Here is a 24896-nt window from a genome sequence, read left to right on the forward strand (position 1 = left end):
AGGTAACGGTGCATAATCCAGAGAATCAAAGCTACTTGATAGCGTATAAAGATTCACAACTCATTGTTTCATCAGCTAAGTAAGTTTTTCTGAAATGTCATGCTATTTATTTAAAGCATTTGGATTGACCATAAAGGAAGTGTCATTGTATCACCTTCCTCCATAAAGTACTTCTTTCTGTTAAGTTCTGTGAACCAGAAGCAGTGCAGTATAGTACAAAAGTTAGGGGTACAGATTCTGAAGCCAGAATGACTTTGAGTTTGGATCCCAGCTCCACAACTTCAGCTCTATAACCTTGGGCAAGAACACTTACAGGTTCTTCAGAAGGGGAGTAATAATTGTATCTACCTATCCAAGGTGGTTGCAATAAAAAGAATTAGTAGTATGTTAGTATATCTTAAATTATATATGATATATATTTTAAATGGGTATTTTAAATATTTTAATTCTAAAAAAGATTTTAAAATATCCTTTGTATATTGTATATAATATATATTATGGACAATATATATTAAGGAGTTTATATAGATATATATATATTAAAGCCTAGAACAATGCTTGGCATATAGTAAACACTAAGCATTAGTCCTTATTTTTATTGTAAATGAACTTTACTAGCTGCTGTCTGCTGTTTGTTTATACCTATTTTCCCAGATCTATATACGTAGCTTCCTCCATTTCATACTTTCTGCCCAACTTTCTTGGCATTAGGCTAATACTGTTACCTCAGAGTGTAAAATTTCCAAGTATGTCTCCAGTCCTGGTTCTAGCTTGTTATAGCAGCTTCTTCCTAATATGTGTTTTAGTTCTTGATATTTCTGCCCTGGTACTCTGGTCTCTAGCCGGTGCAATGTAATACCACAGGGGGTTAACCTTCCCCGGATTTCTCTTTTGTAAAAATAATTCCAAACTCCAAATCTGCGATTCCTTGTCTTTGGATGTATGTCCAGAGTCCTTAGTATAGTATCAAAGGTCCACTACAGCCTGACTCAAGTTTACCTGTTTTTTAACTTCTTATTTTGGAGAATTTCAAACAGAGACAAAAGTACACAGTAGTATGATAAGCCCCGAAGTACACTTCATGCAGCTTGGATAATCCTCAAACACTGGTCAGTCTTGTTTCCATGTATAACCCTATCCATTCCCCCCTCTACATTATTTTGGAGCAAACTACAGATTTCATATAATTTCATCCATAAATACTTGAGTATATAATCTCTAAAAGAGGACTCTTTAAAAAATATAACCACAATACCATTTTCATCTCTTAATTATTAATTACTTAATATTATCATAAGTCCAGTCAGTATTCAGATTTCCCATAGTCTCAAATTTCTAATAGTCTCTAGAATTGTTTTTAATCTGTAGGTTTCTCCTCCATCTCTTTTTTTTTTTGTCTTGCATCTGTAAATTTTGGATTACACTTAGTACCGCTAAGGCATGTGTTCTAGTTGTTTTGTTATGATGTTTTACCCTCCCTCACCAAAGAATATTCTTGTAGGTTAAATCTATTTCTTATTTTTAAAATGTCTCCTGTATACTTCATGACCGCTGACAAATGGCCTTCTGAAAGGAGGTTAGGAACCTTCATGATTAGGAACTTGTGTCAGATGTCTTTGAAGTGGCAGTCAGAATTGGATGTTTGTGAAAGATCACTCCTCAGGCTTTTTGAAACTTTCAGTAGAACCCTGATAAATACAGGGATAGCATTTGAACGATTAAATAGTATACCCTTACCATTCTCCCCTCATTTTCCAACGGGTTTATTAGCTCAGTGCTACTTAAGGCAGTTAACAGTAACAGCGTGGTAATTCTGGCAAACATCCCCAAACATCTAAACAAATTATTTTAGGTTGGACCCGAACACCTTCCTAACTAGAGAGTGTGTTTTAACGTGCAGCTAGAGGGGGATTGGATATAGTGCAGTTTTCTTTAAAGGTTTTGTGTGGTATAGAATACATGAAGAATCAACTGACAGTCAGCTTACTTCATTCTCTCATAGACTTTTTTTAAGTTAATGGACTTGGTGATTTAAAGAGAGTCTTCAGAAATATTAGACCAACCTAAAGATTACATTTCCTTGTTATTTTGGGTAGCATCTTGAGAATCCATGGATGTAACTGATACTCTTGTGTGACTGCCAGGAGACATGTCAGTTAAATGACCTCATGTTAAAATGATTTGCTCTAATTTCATGAAGTATTTAATATACATTTATACAAGTTATTATGCAATATTAAATCTATTTGCTCAGGGCTTACATTCTAAAGGAAAAACATTTAAATGAAATTCTGAAGTGTCCAGTGTTAGTTTTTAATGGTTTTACCTTGTTTGGGGTGGGGTAGCGGTAGGTCTGTTATGTTGGAGAGATTGGTAAAATGGGGGACGGCTGTAGGTAGTATAATTATAAACTTCTGCATCGAGTTTATAATTTTAACTTTGCTTAGGAAAATTTATATTATCAAGTTTTCCCAAAATAAAACAAAATGTAGCACCTAGGGTGATGTCAGATTCAGTCATGTTTTGTACAGTATTGAATAGTTAATATAACTCCTGGAGTAGAAAAAAATTAATTTGGCAGCATTTATGACAGATTTAAAACATGAAGGTCCAAGTAAGTAGAAATTCTTAGTATCAGACTATTTTAGTTTAGCATAATAGTCTGTATTTTTCTTCTCTTAAGAGCATTACAACATTGTGAAGAATTGATTAAGCAGTATAACCGTGCTGAGAACAGTATATGCTTACCTGACAGTAAGCCTCTGCCTCACCAGAATGTAACTAATCACGTGGGCAAAGCAGTGGAAGACTGCATGAGGGCCATTATTGGGGTGTTGCTCAATTTAACTAATGATAATGGTAAGTTATATTTTCTACATATATTCTCATTGATAGATTGTATTACATGTAAAAACAAGTTAATCCCCTTGTTTCTTCTTGTCTTGATGTAGTGATTTTTAAATTGTCGTCATGTAATGCACTTATCCATACATAGATTTAACTGCTTATAGGAGTTGATATTTTTAGAACTAGGCTGATAGCTTGGCTCAGAAATATTACAGTCAACAATGTATTTTAATAAAGGAATAGCTATACTTTTTTTTAAGCTGTATGTTTTTAACTTTTAATATTCGTGGAAATAAGTATTGGTTGTCATAAAGGATCAGTAACAATTTTCATACTCTTCCCATTCTCCATTTCAGAATGGGGCAGCACCAAAACAGGAGAACAGGATGGCTTGATTGGCACAGCAATGAACTGTGTGCTTCAGGTTCCAAAGTACCTACCTCAGGAGCAGAGATTTGATATTCGAGTGCTGGTGAGTTGAAGTGACTGTTTCAGAAATGAGTACTTGATCTGTTAAGATGATAAAAACTTCATCTAAGTTTTGGATTTAAGAACCAGTTGTTTAATGTGTTGTGAGTTTCAGTTGATTCCTTATGAATATACCTCTTATTGTTTAAAAGAGAGCTATGAAGGGCCCTGTGTAAAAATAAAAAGTACAAGAAACTAAAAGTGGTGACTTTCAAAAGTGGTGAAATCATTGTTTGGGAAGATCATTATTTTATTATTATTTTTTTTAATTAATTAATTTATTTATTTATTTGGCTGTGTTGGGTCTTTGTTGAGGCCTGTGGGATCTTCATTGCAGTGTGCGGGCTCAATAGTTGCGCTGCACAGGCTTAGTTGCCCTGTGGCATGTGGGACCTTAGTTCCCAGACCAGGGATCGAATCCACGTCCTCTGCATTGGAAGGCAGATTCTTAACCACTGGTCCACCAGAAAGTCCCGAAAGATCATTATTTTATATACTGGTTTTTAACCATTTTGTAGATGGTGGAGCACTGGTTAATCTTCTGACTGCCAATAAGAGTTATGTATATTGTGTTCATTTGCTTTTAATTCTCACCTGTGGTAACATGCATGTTTTAATTTTTGTAGGGTTTAGGTCTACTGATAAATCTAGTGGAATATAGTGCCCGGAATCGGCACTGTCTTGTCAACATGGAAACATCATGTTCTTTTGATTCTTCCTTCTGTAGTGGAGAAGGAGATGATAGTTTAAGGATAGCTGGACAAGTTCACGCAGTTCAGGCTTTAGTGCAGGTAAGCAACAACTTAAAACCTAATGCTTTGTTTGTTGCATCTGTCCAGTTTCTTGATCAGTTGCATCTTCTCTCTCCCTCATACCTCCCTTCCCCCTTTCTCTCACTCTCTCTCTCACCAGTTCTGTGAAAGGTACATTGGGTTAGAATGTGTACCATTACTTACTTTACTCTGCTGATTGTTTTCAGCTGCTATAATCACTTGTTAGACATTGTTAGCAAAAAGCAGAAACAAGGCATATTTGTTTATGAATCAAAGGTAGATTATTAAAAACAAATTAGGAATTAAGTTCTAGCCCTATCCCATCTGATTCAAGTCCTCTAACATTTACTTACTGGTCTGATCTGCGCCCAGGACTGTGCACACCTAAATATTGGGACATAACTTTCAAAGTATGTATATCTTTGGAGTCATTTCCTGGCTTAGGAATTGTGTCAGAATATGTATATTAAAATTGATGTCGCCGCGAAGTGAGAGAGTAGCATAGACATATATATACTACCAACTGTAAAATAGATAGCCAGTGGGAAGTTGCTGTACAACAATGGGAGTTCAACTTGAGGATGGGTGATGCCTTAGAGGACTGGGACGGGGAGGGTGGGGGGAGTCGAGGGAGGGAGGGAATATGGGGATATGTGTATAAAAACAGGTGATTGAACTTGGTGTACCCCCCCAAAAATAATAAATAAATAAAATGAAAAAAAAAAATTTGATGTCTCCAACTTGCCCCACCACAAACACCAGGTTCCCTCTCCCCTCGATTTATACTTCCTCCCCAGAACTGTATGTGAGTTTTTGTTTTTTGACAGTGCTGGGCATTACAGTTTTTGCTTTTTGCCAGTTCCTAGCTACCTCTGTCATTTCCTTAAATGAAAATTTGCACATGTTCACAAGTGATGAACCATCCTTTTCATTTTTTCTGAAGCCTTTGCTAACCTTTAATCCTTTTGGCCTTTCTGAAACTAGAAGCGTTTGAACTGTATCTTCAGGAAGTAATCTGCAAAAACTTGGATCTTTTCCTTAGTCATAACTGGAAGCCCATCATTTTCAAACATTCTGATCTCAGGACTTCTTTATACTCATCAGTTATTGAGAACTCCAAAGAACTTTTGTTTACGTGTGCTTTATGTATTGATATTTACTAAATTAGAAATCAAAACTGAGAAAATTATAAAATACAGGCACTCATTTTATTAACCATTGGAGCAATAACATAATCACATAGCATGTAGATTCTGGAAAGCTCCACCATACAGTCATGAGAGAACGAAAGAAGTCAGTTGACCTTTTAATATTTTTTATGAATGCAGTTTTGACCGCACGGACTCCCTAAAAGGATCTAGGGTTCCCCTAGGGATCCTTGAACCCAATTTTAAGAAATACTGCTTTATATAAAGCTTACATTTTATTTTCTTAAGGGTATTAAAGTTTACATTCCACTCTTCTATATATTCAGCAGGTTTTTGAGATCTACTTGGCATTTAGTTTTCAGATAGTTGTCATTAGTAACTTGGGGTTTTCTCCAAATCGTATCAGCAAATATGTGTTTTCTGTGCATTCAACACTGTATCAGCACAGGGAAATAAAGTGAGGCAAGAGATTTTAGTGTGTTCCCTTTTTAGACTTTTTTGCTGTATAATTCCATTGAAAATTGGACTTCCTTGTTTTAATTGAAGTATAGTTGATTTATAATGTTGTATTACTTTCTCCTGTACCGCAGGGTGACTCAGTTATACATATACATTCTTTTTCATATTCTTTTCCATTATGATTTATCCCAGTTCCATGTGCTATACAGTAGGATCTGTTGTCCATCCATTTCTGTATGTAATAGTTTGCATCTACTAACCCCAAACTCCCAGTCCATCCCTCCCCTGCCCCCCTCCCCCTTGGCAACAACAAGTCTATTGGCTGTGAGTCTGTTTCTGCTTTGTAGATAGGTTCATTTGTGTTCATATTTTAGATTCCACATATAAGTGGTATCATATGGCATTTGTCTCTTTGTGACTTACTTCACGTACTCTAGTTGTAAGAGATCTGGAACACTTCATGAACTTGTGTGTCATCCTTGCACAGGGGCCATGCTAATCTTCTCTGTATTGTTCCAGTTTTAGTATTTGTGCTGCTGAAGCAAGCACTGTACTTCTATTGTTAATAATACTAGTTGAGATACAATTCTGAATCTTGCTCTGAGAACTGGCTTTTTACTTTCACTGGTTCTTGTTTATTTCTTTAAATTTCTTTTAAAGAAGCCATGTTGCTTTCCTCCAATATTATGTAGCTTTATTCAGTGTCCTTCCTTCCAGTTAATTTATGTAGGCTGCTTGGGTGTAAGGAATTTTTAACTCTTTTAATTTTAATTTTTAATTTGTATTTTTGCTTGAATTTCCTGTCAATATTACTTAAATTAAGGAAAGTGTTGAGATTTTCATTCTTAAAAACAGAATGCATGCATCATCAGTAGATAATATGATTGAATCCCAGTGGCATTTATATTTTTATGTTGGCCTTCAGTTGGATGTAGAGCGAAGACTTTTATTGATACTTTTTACTAAACAATATGCTTCTTAGGGTTAGTGATGTTTAAAAAGCAAATAGAGCCTTATATTGGGTACCTACATGTTGGTTGGTGATCCCGTTTAATGATCTTCAAAAAATAATGTTTATTAGCTATTCCTTGAGCGAGAGCGAGCAGCACAGTTGGCAGAAAGTAAAACAGATGAACTGATCAAAGATGCTCCCACCACTCAGCATGATAAGAGTGGAGAGTGGCAAGAAACAAGTGGAGAAATACAGTGGGTATCAACGGAAAAGACAGATGGTACAGAAGAGAAACATAAGAAGGAGGAGGACGATGAAGAACTTGACCTCAATAAAGGTATATTTATTTTGACTGGTGTATTAAAAAAATAATGTGGTTTTTTTTTCCCTGCAAAACTTTCTTTTAATTCATGTGTTGTCATAATCTTGCTGTTTTATGACCTCTATAATTTAGTGCAGACAAGCTTTGCTATTTTATAGTTGTTGTTCTTCATTGGCTTCCTAGCAGTGAGGAAGATGTATGTGCAATGCGAGAAGGGTCTGCTTTTCCTCCCTGGGCCTTTCTTCACTCATCTGTAAAGAGAAGCAGCCAAATAATATGACCCCTAAAGGTTTTTTACAGTTTTGAAATTTGGCCCATATTTTAAATTGGGTTGTCTTTTTTGTTGAGTTGTAAGAATTCTGTATATTTTAGAGACTTGACTCTTACCAAGTACATGATTTGCAGATAAATTCTGTGAGTTCTTCACTTTTTTGATGGTGAAGCTTTAAATTTGATGAAGTCTAACTTAACCTATTTTTTTTGTTGTCACTTGTGGTTTTGGTATTGTGTCTAAGAAACCATTTCCTAACCCAAGGGCACAAAGATTTAGTCCTGTGTAGTCTTCTAAATGGTTTTAGCTTTTAACATTAAGGTCCCACTTCTATTTGTGTTATTTTTTTTGTTAATTTATATGGATATCCCATCTTCCTAGCACAATTTATCAATGTTTAGCAGTTTTAAAGAAAAGATGACAGAGTTTTTGGTTTCCTGGGTGCTTTTGTTTTTTTGTGGGGTTTTTTTTGAGGGGGTGTACTGTTACAGTTTTCTGTTTTAATACTTTCAGCCCTTCAACACGCTGGCAAACACATGGAGGATTGCATCGTGGCCTCATACACAGCACTACTTCTTGGTTGTCTCTGCCAGGAGAGTCCAGTAAGTAATAGTTTAGTGTTGTTTTATGTGTCTTAAAAGGATTCCATTGTGACCACTTCACATCATTACCTAATTAACTTACTGCTTTATTTTTCCACTCATGTTAAAAAATTTTATATATCTGGTGAGCTTTAGAAGGTACATTTCAAAGTAAGAGTATATTGGGTTTGATGAGAAAGTTCCAGATTGATGGAGGAATTAATTCACATGTCTCTGGTTGAAGTAAGAGAGGATCATATAAAACCTATGCTCATCTGGCTTAGGGTGGAAAAGTCTAGCCTCAGTGATATCATCAAGGACTCATATAATTTCTACTTTTAAATTCTACTGTCCTCTGCATGTTGTCTTTTGCTAGCTCGCCTCATGGCCCTATGCTGACTCTAGCTATGTGTCTCATCTAGTTAAATAATGTCCAGCAGAAGAATGTGGCCTCTTTGTTTCCTTGTAAAAGCGATGGTTTCTTTTCTCTAGGACCTCTTCATACCCACTGCAAAAAGTAGACTTCCCTTTACCTTGGCCAACATTGGCTCACATGCTTTTGTTCGATCTACTCACTGGCTAGGGAAATGGGATTACTATGTGAGATTTAGATCATCGTGATTTAACTACGAGAAGCATGTGAGCGTCTACAAAGTTGGGCTGAATCAGCACAAAAGTGGACACTTCTGGCTGTTTGGACAGTCTGCTGTAAAATCAGGGACACGTGGATTTTTTTTTAACAGAAAGGCCCAATAGAAGAGCCAGATTTTAAAATAAAAGGGAGTTGGTTTTTTCCCTTATAAGCAAGGGCATTCAGGATGCAAGAAAGGGTGAAGATGTGTTGTATAGTGGGATGGTTAGTTTCTCTTTTCTGAGACTGGAAGATTAGAAGAACATAATTATGATATGAAGGGCTTTTATCAACCACCCACATTTCCTCATTTATGCCATCGAATTTTCTGCATTGCCATTTTTGTTTTCCCTGTATCTGTCTTGTCTTGTGTATTTTTCTGAATCCTTCTTGTTCATCTCTTCCATATTTATATTGTAGACAAGCTCTAAATGCACACTAGCCCACTTTGTTGTGGCCTTTGCTGGCACAACTGCTTTCAGGGTCAAAACCAGAGTTATTATGGCTCTGGAAACCATGCAAATACTTATTCCCGTTTCTGGAATCTCTTCAGTTCAGCCCTTTTGCTTATTTCCTTAAAATCCAGATATTTTTAAGGGCAAATGAGAAACATATACCAAGCAAAAGGAAGGAGAAAGGACCCCCCCCCCAAGAAAAAAAAAACAATGGGCATGCTATTTAAAGGTTTATTTATTTATTTATTGGCTGCGTTGGATCTTCGTTGCTGTTTGTGGCCTTTAGTTGCTGTGTGGTGGGGCTACTCTTTGTTGTGCGTGGGCTTCTCATTGTGGTGGTTTTTCTTGTTTTGGAGCACAGGCTTCAGTAGTTGCAGCACGTGGGCTCAGTAGTTGCAGCTAGCAGGCTCTAGAGTGCAGGCTCAGTAGTTGTAGTACACGGGCTTAGTTGCTTCCTGGCATGTGGAATCTTCCCGGACCAGGGATCAAACCCGTGTGCCTTGCATTGGCACTGTGCCACCAGGGAAGCCCATACCTTTTCTTTTTATACCTGCTGCACACTATTTAGAAACAAAGGATCTGGCTCTCCTTCCCATGCCTCAAGATACTTATCATGTTGTATTCTCTAGTGTGTTTACAGAAAAGGATTTGATTTGGGTTGTTGAGGGGCTTTCACTCAAAATCTAGGATCTAATCATCCTGAATGATAGAAGTACACTTTTCTATTGAGCAGTCTTCATAGACAACATAGCCACTATTCTTCCCACCACTGTGCTATCATGTCCCTTTCCTAAAAATTGGTTAAAGACACTCTTAAATCCCGTGTTTCTTTACTTCTGCAGTTAGTTACCATAGCTATTGCCCTTATACTCTCCACTTTTCAGTATATTTTAAAAATATAATTATTTAAAGTAAAAGCTCTCAGTATTTTAGCTGCAAAATTTAAGTAAAAGTGGGAGAGAGGGGATTGGTTGCAAATTTCCTAAGAGGGTAATCTGTACTCTGCTCCCCTGCCTCCATCAACAGAAAGCAAATCAGAGGCTTCTTCCTTCCTCCCTCCTCCCTGTCTTGCGGCCCCAAACTTGGGGCAGTGTTGTTTTGTATGTGCTTTTTATTATAGGTGAGCCTCCTTAGAAAAAGCTTTTCCTTTTATTCTTTATGAGCCTTTAAAGCATTTAAAAAATACATTGAAATAGAACAGTTTTTAAAGCAGGCCGTATATTTTCCTTATAACAAATTGGCTTATGTATAGTTTGGCTGCTTCTTGCTAATGAGGGAAATATCTTAATCTTCTCTCCTGGCATTGCCTACATTTTCCTTCTCATAGATAATACTAGATTACATCTTTGGAAAGATATAGTTAATTCCTAGCCTGCACAGAAACATGAAGAATTTTCTTTGTTCTTTTTCTTTATATTCCTAAGCAGCTTTTTTGGATATATATTCTAAGTCTATACTCCGTCCCTTTCCTTACACCCCTACCCCCAATCCCCATATACACACACATTCAACAGTGCGTTTTATTTCAGGCATTTTTCTTTGCATTTACAAAAGTAAATATGCACACAAATGTTTCTTTGTAGCCTTTGCCAGCTTTACCTTTTTCCTTTCTTTCTGAGGATGGGATGGGGTAGGGAATGGACACACATGCTCACAGAGTTAAGGAGTGTGGAAAAGGAATTTGTATATTAACCAAGGAGCCCAAGGACCTTGTAGAAGTTTGAAATAGGATGTGTGCCAAAACCAACAACACAGTGCAAGGTTCGAGTTCATTGCTGCCTGACCATTGTTTCTTTGATTTATTTCCTCAGATCAATGTGACCACTGTGCGGGAGTATCTGCCAGAAGGGGACTTTTCAATAATGACAGAGATGCTCAAAAAATTCCTGAGCTTCATGAATCTTACTGTAAGTAACTTCTGTTGCAGCTTCTGTAATTTTATATGATACATTAATAACAGTAGAAATACAAATATTATGGCCATAGTGAATAGAAGCAAAAAAATGATTCTCTTTTAATAAATGCATTCTATTTCTTTGGAATAACTGAATTATTATGGCCAAATATATTGATACTGTATTATCAAAGCCACAATTTAATCCAAGTTTGTTTTGATTCATAGTGTTTGGTTTAGTAAAGCTAAAGAATTTAAGCTTTGATTAAATACTTTTAAAAATTTGATAAATATTAACTGTAACTTCCTACCCCCCCACTTCCAATCCTCCCCTTTTCAGTGTGCTGTTGGAACCACAGGCCAGAAATCTATCTCTAGAGTGATTGAATACTTGGAACATTGCTAGCTGCTTTACCTTTGCTTCAGGTGCTTGGTAATGCTGGAGCTATTCTTAGACAAAGAAAAGTCATGAAAGAAGTCCTTGAAGATATACCAAGAACATTCATCAGTATCGTTCATATTTGGATTTTTAAGGCCACCTGATTTCTTCTTCGTCATGCATTCTGCATTTGCTAAATGACAGTTACTACATCAATCTGCAACTATCAAAAATGAGGGAAAAGGTTCAGGCTGTTAACAGTTCCATGCAGTATTTAAACACACTTTGGCAGAATTTATACTCTCCCCTTGTTCTCTTGCTTTATTCTGGGCAAGTTTTAAGGGGAAAATTTGTGCTGCTGTTAGTGCAACTGCTGTGTATGTTGAGCCACTGTTGTCATGCCAGCCAGGTGCAAAGGCAGCTTAGCTACTGAGGTATCGAATGTTCTGAGGACATTCTAGACAACAGCTTAGTTCCTTTTTCAGGCTCATTTGCTTTTGCTTTTTTGTTGAATGATTCCAATCGTAAATAAAGCTTTTAATAATTTTGTGAATTTTTTTTTGTTGTTGTTCCCTGAACTACTGTCTATATTTAAAATTAGATGGAATCCAAAGACACAAGGGATTAATAGTATATTTTTTTATTCTTAATTTGGTTTGGGTTGTTGAACTTTTTTTCACCTTTGAGACCATGACCATATTCATTATCATATCCTAATGAGTCAGAGCTGTAGACACAAGAAAACAAATAACAGTTTGAGGGAATATAAGATGATATGCCCTGTTAAAAGGATGAAGCAAAATAGACAAACCCAGGGTACTTTACCCATAATGTTAGGGGAGGCTCTTGAAACATGATTAAGTTTTGAGGGAGGACTCTAGATATATTTTCTAATGTTCAGTACAGTAAATATAAGGAAGCTAAAACACCAATGTAGAATTCATGTTTCCAGATAACATGTATATTCTTCTATACGAGTGACAGGATCAAATGCATAAACGCAAAGCCTTAAATTGTTGGTTTAGAGAAGATCCTTTTTTTCATTCAGATTCTTTTAGTTCCTAGAACAGTGAGTGTGTTGTTTGGAACACACAAAACACATTTTATATATTTAATTTCACAACATTGCAAATTTTTATTGTATTATTGTTCAGACCACTGGTTATACATTTTTTTCTTTTTTATTGATCAGGCCTGAACACAGGCTTTCCAGAGATTTCATTTAATACTTTAAAATACCTTTCAGGTAGTTATATCATGTTTCTTCATTGGATTTGTAAAACTTGAAGCCATAAAAATATTAGTTTGGTGTGTATTGGGGAAAATAGCTAAAAGTCTAATTTTTACCCATTTAGACTTTGTTATTTCCTTGTATAAAGTGACAAATCGGGGCTCTTGGATCAGTGCCAGCTGTAATGTTTTTTAATGCAGTGGCTGCCTTCTATTGTCTTCCTATTTTTGATAATGCAGATTGTTGGGAAATCTATAAGGAAGTAACTGATTCCAGTCAAATTGTTTTCTTCTTCCTCCTACCCACCCCAACCCCCACCCATCACCTTTTAAGAGCATAGTATGCCAGTGTAACTTGGGAAAGATTGAGGTTGTATTTGCCCTGAGTATAAAAGCTAGCTTAGCAAACTATTTTAAAAGCTTATTGGTGAATGATATCCATAAAACTGAATTAGTTAAATTATTTTAAAATACACTGGTATTTGTTAATCATTGGATTTAGGAAAAGGAAGAGATTGTTAGTATTGATAGAACTGACTTGTGGCAGATGGTAAGGGATATTATAAAACATTTGGATAAGAACAATCAGGGCGAACTACATTTTTCTGTTACACTGGTAATCATTTGAGAATTGATTTACCTCAGTGTTTAACAGTTTTTTTGTTTTGTTTTGTTTCTTAAATAATAACTAATTGTCAAGCACTGATAGAGATGCAGATTTTGGTGGGGAGTGGTGGGGGAGAAATCACCTCACCAACCGCAGTGCATTTGTGTGTTTTTAACCCTCAGAGAACTCTGCATTTTAGGGTACTTGAGGCTGACTTGCAAATTAACTAAAGTTTTAAAGTAACCTTTTTTTCCATTGTAAATATTTCTGTAAATACTACCAATTGGAAATTAGAAGGTAGAGTACTTTTCTGAATCCAATCCTATTTTTATTTTATACAGTATTTCTCAGCTGTGATCTTTGGAGCAAAAGCCAACGGCAGGAAAAAAAATAGTTTGTACCAGTTTCATGAAGTATGTCTTTGGGTTTTTGTAAATAATTTTAACTCAAATAAAATTGCTACTTTCAATACATATGTTGTCTTTAACATAAATCTATTGAACTATTTTGGAGGAAGAAGTCTCACGAACATCTTGATGTAGCCGGCTAATGGGAAACACATGTCACTTAAGTGAATTTCACACTTTGAATATGCACATAAGAATTTTAAAAATTTTTGTTAAACACTGTGTATCTCCCCATGTTTTTAATAATCCTCATCTGAATGTAATGTTAACTCAGCAACTCACATGTTAGGGATGGTGGTTTTCTGGTTGAGTAGTTATGCCCTCGGTGTGTTTTTTAAGTTGCTTTAGTCCTTTTGCTCCTCTGAACATAACCCGAGACTTCTTTGCATTTGAATTTTTAGAGCTGCTTTTTAGTTTTTCAGTTTTCTTCTTAGTTGTCAGCCTTTAAGTTTCCTGTATTTACTCAAGTGGGTTCCTTAACCTCTCCTCAGTGCTTTTAACTACAAACCTAGGTGAGAGGATCTGTCCTGGAAGTTCCCGTCTACTTCTCCCTCTTACACACATAGAGACAGTATATAACGATGTTTAAGAGTGCAGACTAAGGATGTAGAAAGATCTTAAATCACATGCATAAATTCTGAATATTAGTGCTGATGTTAGGGACTCTGAATAAATTCCTGAACTTTCATTGTGTTTACTCAACCAGAAATGGGGGCTAGTACTTCACCTCCGTGTTGTGAAGATTAAGATGGCACATGTGAAGCAGTAGCATAGTGTTTCAAATAGGTCTTGGTAAATAGTAGCTTTTATCAAACAGTTTTGTTTTCACTTCATCGGGAAATTAAAATGTTGACTAGAATAGTGTGACAGACAATTTTAAGCACCTGGGATAATACCTTTCCATATCACTGAGGGCACTGGGTTTGGGTTACTTTAACAGCAAATCTCTAAAACTGTTGTTTCCAAAACATTGTTAGTATCTTGGTAGTGACTGATAAAGCAGGGGAAAATGGAATAAACTTGTCATCATTAAAATGTTTCAAACAAGTTTTTTCCTTGCATTAGAAGGAAGGACCAGAAGAGGTTTGCCCAATTCACTGTCAGTTAATAATCTGCTGATATTGGATGCATAAATTTCATATAGAAAGTCTTTAAACTGAAGAAAAAAACTGAATAAATACTATTGAGTGTTTTGGTCAAACCTCTGTTTCTTTAGCTTTTGTGTTTGCAATTTGAATACTCCAAAGGCCATGCACTGGCTTAAGGAACAAAAATAGAAAACCGTACCTGTATACCACCTAGAGTAAAAGGACCTGTCTGCTATTCAGAGTTGTATAACAGGGTATAGGTAAATAGAATTATACCTTTACAATGTTCAGAATCTTACTGTAAAGTAGTATAATACTTAGTATAGATTGAAGTCAGTTAAAGATGCATGTTATAATGCTTAAAGCATCCAGTAAAAAATAATGCAAAGAGATACAACTCAAGCTTCTGACAGGAATCAAAATTAAACACTGGAAAACATTTGATTAACCAAAGGTAGAGAAAGAATAGCAGTAACAAAAAGCTGATGAGAAAAACAGAAAACAGAGGTAAGTAAAAAGCAAAAAATGCTTTCTTCCTAAGACAGGAACAAGCCAAGGTTGTTCACTAAATGTAATGATACCAGTAATTATTTTGAATTGTTTTCACACTCCAATTAAAAGGCAGAGATTGTCATACAAATAGTTTCCAAGAAGATAGATGGGAAAAGATATACTGTGCAAGAATTATAAGAAAATTGGAGTGATTAATATCAGGAAAAGTAGGGACTTCCCTGGTGGTGCAGTGGTTAAGAATCCCCCTGCAGGGGACACAGGTTCTATCCCTGGGCCAGGAAAGATCCCACATGCCATGGGGCAACTAAGCCCGTGCGCCACAGTTACTGAGCCTGCATGCTGCAACTGCTGAAGCCCACAGGCCTAGAGCCCACGCTCCACAACAGGAGAAGCCACTGCACTGAGAAGCCTGTGTACCACAGTGTAGAGTAGACCCCCGCTCGCTACAACTAGAGAAAAGCCACCCACGCGCGCAGTAACAAGGACCCAAATGCAGCCAAAAATAATAATTAAAAATTAAGAAAAAGATTATTGTTAATTAAAAGAAAACCAGTTATCAGAAAACAAATTAGGCAAAGTAGACTTTTAAGACAAAGGAATATTAAGTCTAAAAAGCATTCCATAACGATTAGGAGAAGGGAAAAATCTGTATCAGTAAGAAATAACAATTATGTCTATATGCACCTAGCAGTAGAACTTTTACAATACACAGCAAAAACTGAAATTGAAGGGAGTGTCTACTGAAGAAAAACATAAAACCTAAAAGTTGTGAGTTAAGTTTTATTTGGGGACCTTACTGACGACTATAGCCTGAGGCAGCTCATGTAGCTCTGAGGAACTCCTCCAAAGAGGTGAGGAAGGAGCCAGAATATGGAGTTTTTACTGAAAAACACTTGTAGTCAAACATTGAAAGATTACTGCCAATCACAAAAAACAACATTTCAAGTTAGTGGTTTTAGTGCTTTTCTGTGTATGGGAAGATGCAAGAGCCTCGGCTCACAAATTATTCATTAGATACGCATCTTAACTACCTAGGGCCAGTATCCAGAGCACAGAATGTTGTTGTTGTTGTTGTTGTTTTTTTCAAGCTCTTTATTGGAAAATAATTGCTTTACACTCTTGTACCAGCTTTTGAGGTACACCAAAGTGAATCAGCTGTATTTATACATATATCCCCATATCCCCTCCCTCCCGTGACTCGCTCCCCAGAGCACAGAATGTTAACTCTCTTCTTCCTGAATTCCCCTCAGGGTGTGCCTTCTTGGTGGTGGGGAGAGGGGGCTGCAGTGGCTGATGGCTTGATGGCAGGCAACATTCTTTTTCCACAGGAGAAACAGACATAGTCACAATAATAGTTTGATATTTTAACACTTATCAGGAATTGATATATTTTACAAATCTTTAAGAAAAGAAGATCTGAATGACAATATCAGCTACCTTGACCTAACTGACATTTATGTGACACTTACACTCAAACAGTTTTTCAAATGTACGTGAAACTTTTCACCAAGACAGACCACATGATGGGTCAGAACACAAGTCTCAATGAATTTCAGAGGATTGAAGCCTTGACCACAAGGAATTATATCCGATGACAATACAGTACAATATCTAGAAAATAGTATTTGGAAAATTAAATACATTTCTAAGTAACAAATCACAAAGGAAACTAGAAAAAAAATTTGAACTAAACGACAAAAATACAAAAAAAAAAATTGTGGGGTGCAGATAAAGCAGTGCTTAGAGGAAAATTAGCTTGAAGAAGCTAATTACCTGAAGTGAAGAAGCTAGAAAGAGATGGGCAATTAAACCCAAGTAAGTTGTTGAAGGAAAAATCAAAAGAGCAGAACTCAAAAGACAACGGAGAAATTTTACCAAGGCCAAAATTTTGTTCTTTGAGAAGTTAATAAAATTAATAAACATTTGGCAAGACTAATAAAGAAAAAGAAAGTCACAGATTATCAATGCCAGGGATGAAAGATGGAATATCACTACAGATACTGCAGACCTTTAAAAGGATGATAAAGACTTATGAACAACTTAAGCCAGTAAGTTTTACAGCTTAAGTGAAATGAGCAAATTCCTTGAGAAACAAAACTTACAAAGACTGACTCAGGAAACAGGAAACCTGATTTGCTCTCTACCTATAAAAGTAATTTATATTTTAAAATCTTCTTACAAATAGAAGTCTTGTTCTAGTGCATTAAGACTGTCAATCTTAAATAGACTTACTGAGAAAGCAGAGAACAGAATACTTCTCAAATCACCTTACGGGGCTTATCCATATATCCCTAATACTAAAGGCAGACAATGGGAAAAATAACAAAAAAACTACAGACCATATTTCATGAAGCTTTAACAAAATATTAGAAAATAAAATCCATTATTATATAAAAAGCATAATACAACAAGTAGGGTTTATCAAAGGAGTACAAGGTTGGCTTAAAATGAAAATCAAGATAATAAGCCATATTAACAAAATAAAGGACTAAAATAATATGATCAGCTCTTTAGATACAGAAAAAATATTTGACAAAATGCACCCCCCATTCATGATTTTAAAACCCAACTCTTGGCAAACTAGAAATAGATGGGAACCACCTTAATAAGAAAAAGAGCATATAGGAAAAATACAGTAATATAATGTATAATACTTCACTCCTAATACTGAGAAAAAGGCAGAAATGTCTAATCGCAACACTTTTTTTTTCAAGTAGACTTGGAAAACTGAAATTTGCCAAAATTCACGTGGAAATGCAAAGGACCTAAAGTAGTCAAAATAATCTTGAAGAATAACAAAGGCTATACAGTATTGAACTTCAAGTTTTTCTACAAAACTACAGTAGTCAAAGCCATGTGATATTAGCATAAGGGCAAATGGATCAGTACAGCGAAGACAGAGCCTGGGAACAGATGCACACATATATCACCAACTGATTTTTGGCAGAGACACCAAACCAATTTAATGTAGAAAGTACTTTTTAACAAATGGTTTTGAAACAACTAGATATCCATTTAAAAAAAAAATCTTGACCCCCCTCCACCTCATACAAAACACAAAAATTAAGTCCAGATGGATCATAGATCTAAGTGTAAAAGCTAAAACTATAAAGCTTTTAGAAGAAAGCATGAAAGAACATCATGATTTGGGATTGGCAAGAATTTTTTTGACAAGATACAGAAATCAGTAACCAAAAAAATTGATTCATTAAATTTTATTAAAATCAAAAATGCCTGTTGATAAAGATACACCATTAAGAAAATGAAAAGGCAGTCTTTAGACTGGGAGAAAATATTCACAAATCCTAATGCTTGACAAAAGACTTGTATCCAGAATATAGAACTACAACAACAAAAAAGCAATCCAATTTTTAAATGGACTTGAATAGGTACTTCACAAAGGATATATGAATAACTAATAAACACATTTAAAAGCACTCAACATCATTAGTAATCATGGAAATGCACATTTAAATTATGAAGTGCTACTCTATTCAGCAGAACAGCCAAAATTGAACTGATGATAACACGAAATGTTGGCACAAATGAGCAATTGGAACTTTGTTAATGTTGCTGGTGGGAATGTAAAATCATAACACCACTTTGGAAGAGTTTTGGGAATGGCTTGTAAACTCAAAAATATACTTCTCCTTTAGCTCAGCATTTCCATTTTGTCCAGAAGAAATGCAAACATTCAACAGAAAAATCTGTGAAAAAATGTTCATAGCCATTTTATTAGCAATATTAAAATAGGAAACAACACAAACGTCCATCAACAGGCAATGGATAAACAAATTGTGATTTATTTATGCAATAGAATTTAGCAATAAAGAGGAATGACCTACTCTTTAAATCAACAATATGTTTAAATCTCATATTTATAATGCTGAGTGGAAGAAGCCTAACAAAAAAGCTTACAAATAGCATGAATCGATTGATACAAATTTGTAAAACAGGCAAAACAAGCCTATGGTGAAAACATTCACAACAGTTCATTTAGAAGACAGTAAAAAAAGTTAAATGAAAAATTATTTGTTTAGAAAATTTAAAACAAAGCTCCTGATAACTTATTATGAGAAATTATGGTAGAAATTTTTCAAAAATTAGAACTAAATTATAACAAAAATAAAATATCAAGAGTCATAAGATGCAGCAAAACAATACTAAGGATAAATGTTTGATTCTAAATGTTTATATTTGAAGAGGACAAACTTTCCACTTTAAAGGTAGGAGAGCAATAGAATAAGCCTTGGATAAGTAGAAAAAAGGTAAAAATTTTAACTGGCTAAAATTACATTCTTTGAAAAGGGTAACCTAACTTTGGAGACACCAAGAAGGAAGAAATAAAGTACACATTTAAAAATTAACTATAGGGACTTCCCTGATGGTGCAGTGGTTAAGAATCCACCTGCCAAGGCTGGGGACATGGGTTCGATCCCTGGTCCGGGAAGATCCCACATGCCGCAGAGCAACTAAGCCTGTGCGCCACAACTACTGAGCCTGTGCTCTAGAGCCTGCGGGCCACAACTACTGAACCCGTGTGCTGCAACTACTGAAGACTTCGTGCCTAAAACCCGTGCTCTGCAACAAGAGAAGCCCACGCACTGCAACGAAGAGCAGCGACTGCTCTCCACAACTAGAGAAAGTCCGCATGCAGCAACGAAGACCCAACACAGCCAAAAAAATAAATTTTTAAAAATTAAAAAAATAAAAATTAACTATAAAAATACAAAAGTACAGAGACAGTTTTAAATGACATTAACTGAATATTCTTAATAGATATATGCTAATGCAATTGATAAGTGAAATTATCAAATTTGAAAAATTAAGTGAATAAAACACGCAAAAAGCAATGAAAAGAAGTTTTGTAACTTCTAAAGAAATCAAATCAACATTAAGAAAAAAATTCCATAACATATATAACACAAAGTTCATGGTTTTGAAAGTTACTGCCACTAAATTTTCAAGAAATAATTCCAATTTTACACAAATACTTCTGGAAAGAGAGGGAACTCAAATACTTGATGAAGTCCATATAACACTGATAACAAATTAAGACAAGGAAAAGGAAAATTGCAGGGTTACCCCACTCAAAACCATAGATGCTAAATTCTTTTGAAATATGTTAGCAAATTGAGTCCAGCAATTTACCAAAAAAAATAAAAAATAAATAAAATTCGGATTGGATTTATCACAGGAAAGCAATGGTAAATTAACATTAGAAAAATCAGTATCATCGCATTAATAAAGGAACAAAACCATGGGATCTTGTCAAGTGGATGCACAAAAAGCATTTAATTAAATTCAAATCATAGTCAAAGATAAGTATTCAAAATAAAATAAATCGAAAGACTAGCTGAAAGAAATATTTTATTTGAAGATTCAATATTAACATTCAAAAATGTTCAAATAAAAAAGATCTTTTAGCAAAGTGGGAATGGAAGGGAACTTCTTGAAACAAAGGTATCCAGTAAAAACCTACAGAAATGTATCTTAATAGTAAAATCCTAGAAGCATTTTCTTTAAATTCAGCAACAAAATAAGGATTTCCAATGTCAGTACATCTATGGGTTGGCCAAAAAGTGCCTTGAGTTTTTAAGTAAAAATAAAGACACATTTGTCATTTTCACCAAGAATTTATTGAACAACATATTCACCCTTTTGTTCCACTACCTTCTGCCATTTTTCAGGCAACTTCATAATTCCATTGTCTCAAAACTTATCTTTTTGAGCAAAGAACTGTTCCAGGTGCCTTTTACAGTCTTCTAGGGAATTGAAATTTGTTCCATTAAGAGAATTTTGTAAAGACAGAAACAAATAGAAATCCGAAGGTGCAATGTCTGGTGAGTATGGCAGATGAATCAAAGAAACATGTCTTCCGTTATCCTGATGGAAGATTATGTGTTTTCTGTTGACTAATTCCAGATGCTTTTTGTCAAGTGCTGCTTTCTGTTGGTCTAACTGGGAGCAGTAGTTGTTGGAATTAATCGTTTGGTTTTCCACAAGGAGCTCATAATAGAGGACTCCCTTCCAATTCCACCATATATACAACATCACCTTCTTTGAATGAAGACTGGCCTTTGGTGTGGTTGGTAGTGGTTCATTTCGCTTGCCCCACGATCTCTTCCGTTCCACATTATTGTGGAACTTTTCATTGCCTGTCACAATTTGTTTTAAAAACGGAACATTTTCATTACGTTTAGGTAGAGAATCTCATGCGGAAATAACGGTCAAGAAGATTTTTTTCACTTACCTTATATGGAGCCCAAATATCAAAGTGATAAACACAACCAGGCTGGTGCAAATGATTTTCAGCGCTTGATTTGGATATTTTGAGTATGGTGGCTATCTCCCGCGTGGCATAACGTTGATTGTTCTCAATGAATGTCTCGATTTGATCGCTATGAACTTCAACTGCTCTGACCATGGAGCATTGTCCAGCAAGAAATCTCCAGCTCAAAACTTCGCAAACCACTTTTGACATGTTCGATCAGTCACAGCACCTTCTTCATACACTGTACAAATCTTTTTTTGGTGTTTCAGTTGTGTTTCTACCTTTCTTGAAATAATAAAGCATAATGTGCCAAAAATCTTGCTTTTTTTCTTCCATCTTCAATACTAAAATGGCTATACAAAAATTCACCAATTTTGATAACTTTTTAAAAATGCACGCTGACATGACAGCTGTCACATACAGTCTAACAAAATTGTTTCAAATGAAGTTAAAGACAACTAAGTGCTACTAGAGCCATCTTATGGAAAAAACCGAACGAACCCTTTGGCCAATCCAATATTTAACATTATTTAGAGGTCCTAGCTAGTGTGATAAGACAAGTAATAACAGACATAAAAGTCTGAAAATGAAACCACTTGCAGATATGATTGTCTAATACAAAATCCAAAGAAATCCATACAGAATTTGCTAGAAATAAAAAGACAGTTTAGCAATATAGTAGTTAAGAATTGAAAAAACCAAACAGCCAACAGAAGAGTTCAAACCAACCATCCTGCTGAAGGCAATTAAAATGCTGGCAAAAAAATTCTTTTAAACTTTTTACAAAAAGCACTGGAGAACTAACAAGCGAATGAAACATTACTTGGCTTAACAAAGAGGTGAGAAGGAAGAACCCAGCACTCACAACCACTTCTGCCCTGAGGGGTGTGCTTGTCCACAAGTAATAACAGTCAAACTTTAAAGTAAAAAGTACTGTGTGTCATAAACATTAGGCAAATCCCTGAAATACCATACATCTGTGGAAAGAAAGAGATCATTTTTCTACTGACAAGATCTCAAAGTCATATTGTTAGGGGGAACTTTAAGTTGCATAGTAATATGTACAGTGCATCATAATCAGTTGAAGTATATATTTATATAATATCTAGATATGCTTATGAGTGCATAGACAGAAAAATTCTGGAAGGCTATTTATCAAACGGGTAACAATGATCTTTCTGCAGGAAGATGAGGGGAGATGTCAAAGTGAACTTTATTTCATCGGTATTCATTTGGATTTCTTTTAAATAAGAACACAGTTATTCACTCCATATATATTAAAAATAAATTTGAAAGTCTACATAATCAAATGAACAGACATAAAGCTGGTATTTTTGCCACCGCTACCTAGTAGCTATCTGCAGAAGATGCTAAATATTGAGCCTAAATGGTGATCTGGTTATATTCAAGAGCATCCCAGAAAACCACCCTCAACTTAGTTAAAACAGTCCTAATAGCTCAGTGGAAACTTGACCTTTGTGGGGGGAATTTATCATTATTTAGTGCCAGAGGTAGGCAGGAAATATAATAAACATGTCATATACAACTAAGAGTTCTTGGGAGGTTAACAGGTATTATATATTTCAACCAGCATCATATGAATAGGTTAATGCAAAACTGGGAATGATTTTTAGATCTTTTTATTGAATGTCTTTTTTTTTTTAATAAATTTATTTATTTATTTTATTGACTGTGTTGGCTCTTTTTTGCTGTGTGCGGGCCTTCTTTTTAGTTGTGGTGAGTGGGGGCTACTCTTCGTTGTGGTGCGTGCGCTTCTCATTGCCTTGGCTTCTCTTGTTGTGGAGCACGGGCTCTAGGTGCGTGGGCTTCAGTAGTTTCAGCACATGGGCTCAACAGCTGTGGTTCACGGGCTCTAAAGCGCAGGCTCAGTAGTTGTGGCACACAGGCTTAGTTGCTCTGTGGCATGTGGGATCTTCCTGGAGCAGGGATCGAACCCGTGTCCCCTGCGTTGGCAGGCAGATTCTCAACCACTGCGCCACCTAGGAAGCCCTAGATCTTTTTATTGAATGTCTTGATCCTCTAAAATCTAAAATGTCTTGATCCCTGGAAAGAAGCAAGTACTATTGAAAACAGAGTCGATTTCCAAATAATAGTCTAAGGTATTTAAAGTGTTTTAAAGCAGCAAGAGCAGAAGTATAACTCAAAATAACTCTGTGCAAGGATATGGGACCACTATTTGTTGATAAAAGATCAAGACTTTGGGAGGGAAAGCAGGCCTGTGAGCAGCAGAAACCTGACCTGATGAAGAGCCAAGCTGAGGAAGACGCCATAGGATGGTCACACTTTCCAAACTGTCCCTTGAGCTTTCAAGTAATACTACCTGATGGCTGATCTGAAACCTTATAATTCTCTCAGAATACGAAACATCAGAATTTTTACTTGGGCGGTTTTTCTCACAACCACCACAAGGAATTTCTGACATGCAAAACTTGAGTCGAACTCTGAAATAAAGGATGAACTGAAACAAAGGTTTTACCTTTCAGTAAAACTGAGGTTTTTATTCCCCTAGTTACAAAACTGTAAAAGCCCAAAGTTTGTATGGTGGTTTTGGGGAGGATGACTGCCATATGAAATTAACATTGGCACAAATCCTAAGGTATGTGAACCTTGGATTTTATTTGGAGAGTTTTTTTGTGACTGCTGCGGGTCCAACTTTGTACTAGGTGCTTTCACGTCTCTTTCTCTGATATAATCTCTCCAACATCCTGGAAGGGTGAGTGGTATCTGTACTTCACTGAGAAATAAACTGAGGCTCTGGGAGGTCAGGTTGGTTACCTGAGGTCCCACAAGGGGCAGAATCAGGATTCAAACCCACGTCTGCCTGATTCCAAAGGTAAGCACCCACGCTGTCCCGCCTGGGGTGACCTCTCACTGTATCCCCTGCAACTGTCTCTGCATCTTTCTGTTTCATGGGTTTCCCCATCCAGACTGAGTTTATTGAGGGCAGGAAGCACGACTTATTCATGTTCAAATGCTCAGGGTCCTGATGAAGCTAGCTTAAAATAACTTTTTTTATTTTTATCTCAACCAATTTCTAAAATAAATTCTGATTTCTTACATCAAAGAAGAAACCATTTAAAGTTCTGAGGAAGAGAGTAATTAGAAGCAGTAGGACTCCAGGAGGGACACAGTTAAGAAAAAAAAATTAGGCTGCAGGATACCTCATTAGTTTGAATGTGCAGAGAAGCAATTTACATGTCAGTTGGCAATTTGGGATGAATTAGAGATAGGTACTTAGAAAACTAAGCAAATTATTAACTTAGAGGTAACCAAATTGAACAAGAAAAGAAATTTAATCAAGATATATATAGCTCATCTGGGAGTAATGTTTACACAATTGTTATTATGACTGTTGAATACTGAATATTGATTTCACCAAAACTTGTGACATAGGTATGTTGGAAGGATAAATATGGGGTGGGGGCCATGGGAGAAGGAATCCCAGTCCAGGATGGCCAGTTGATGAAAATATCAGAAAATAGCAGTGCAAGCATTCTGTTTAGAAATAAGGAAGTGGGACTTCCTTGGTGATCCAGTGGCTAAGACTCCACACTCCCAATGCTGGGGGCCCAGGTT

General features: G+C 35.9%; 1 protein-coding gene and 1 non-coding gene across 5 annotated transcripts in view; one reads left to right on the forward strand and one right to left on the reverse strand.

Moving 5' to 3' along the window:
- The window catches only part of WAPL (WAPL cohesin release factor), a 76033-nt gene extending 62468 nt beyond the window's left edge, over nucleotides 1-13565 (forward strand). For 2 of the 4 annotated variants that reach the window (XM_057734385.1, XM_057734386.1), the window contains exons 12-19: nucleotides 3-79; nucleotides 2684-2859; nucleotides 3204-3319; nucleotides 3942-4106; nucleotides 6777-6984; nucleotides 7754-7842; nucleotides 10719-10814; nucleotides 13359-13565. In XM_057734385.1, the coding sequence (XP_057590368.1) occupies nucleotides 3-79; nucleotides 2684-2859; nucleotides 3204-3319; nucleotides 3942-4106; nucleotides 6777-6984; nucleotides 7754-7842; nucleotides 10719-10814; nucleotides 13359-13559 (1128 nt within the window). In that variant the 3' untranslated portion in view covers nucleotides 13560-13565. Of the gene's footprint in view, nucleotides 1-2; nucleotides 80-2683; nucleotides 2860-3203; nucleotides 3320-3941; nucleotides 4107-6776; nucleotides 6985-7753; nucleotides 7843-10718; nucleotides 10815-11141; nucleotides 11734-13358 lie in introns of those variants that run through there. The other 2 variants (XM_057734387.1, XM_057734388.1) reach the window with 1 other exon arrangement.
- Nucleotides 6138-6244, reverse strand: LOC130854654 (U6 spliceosomal RNA). Its single transcript, XR_009054103.1, has one exon. It is a non-coding gene; the product is annotated as a U6 spliceosomal RNA (small nuclear RNA).
- Nucleotides 13566-24896: the final 11331 nt, after the last annotated feature.

The sequence above is a fragment of the Hippopotamus amphibius genome, chromosome 5 (assembly GCF_030028045.1).
Source record: "Hippopotamus amphibius kiboko isolate mHipAmp2 chromosome 5, mHipAmp2.hap2, whole genome shotgun sequence".
Lineage (NCBI taxonomy): Eukaryota > Metazoa > Chordata > Mammalia > Artiodactyla > Hippopotamidae > Hippopotamus > Hippopotamus amphibius.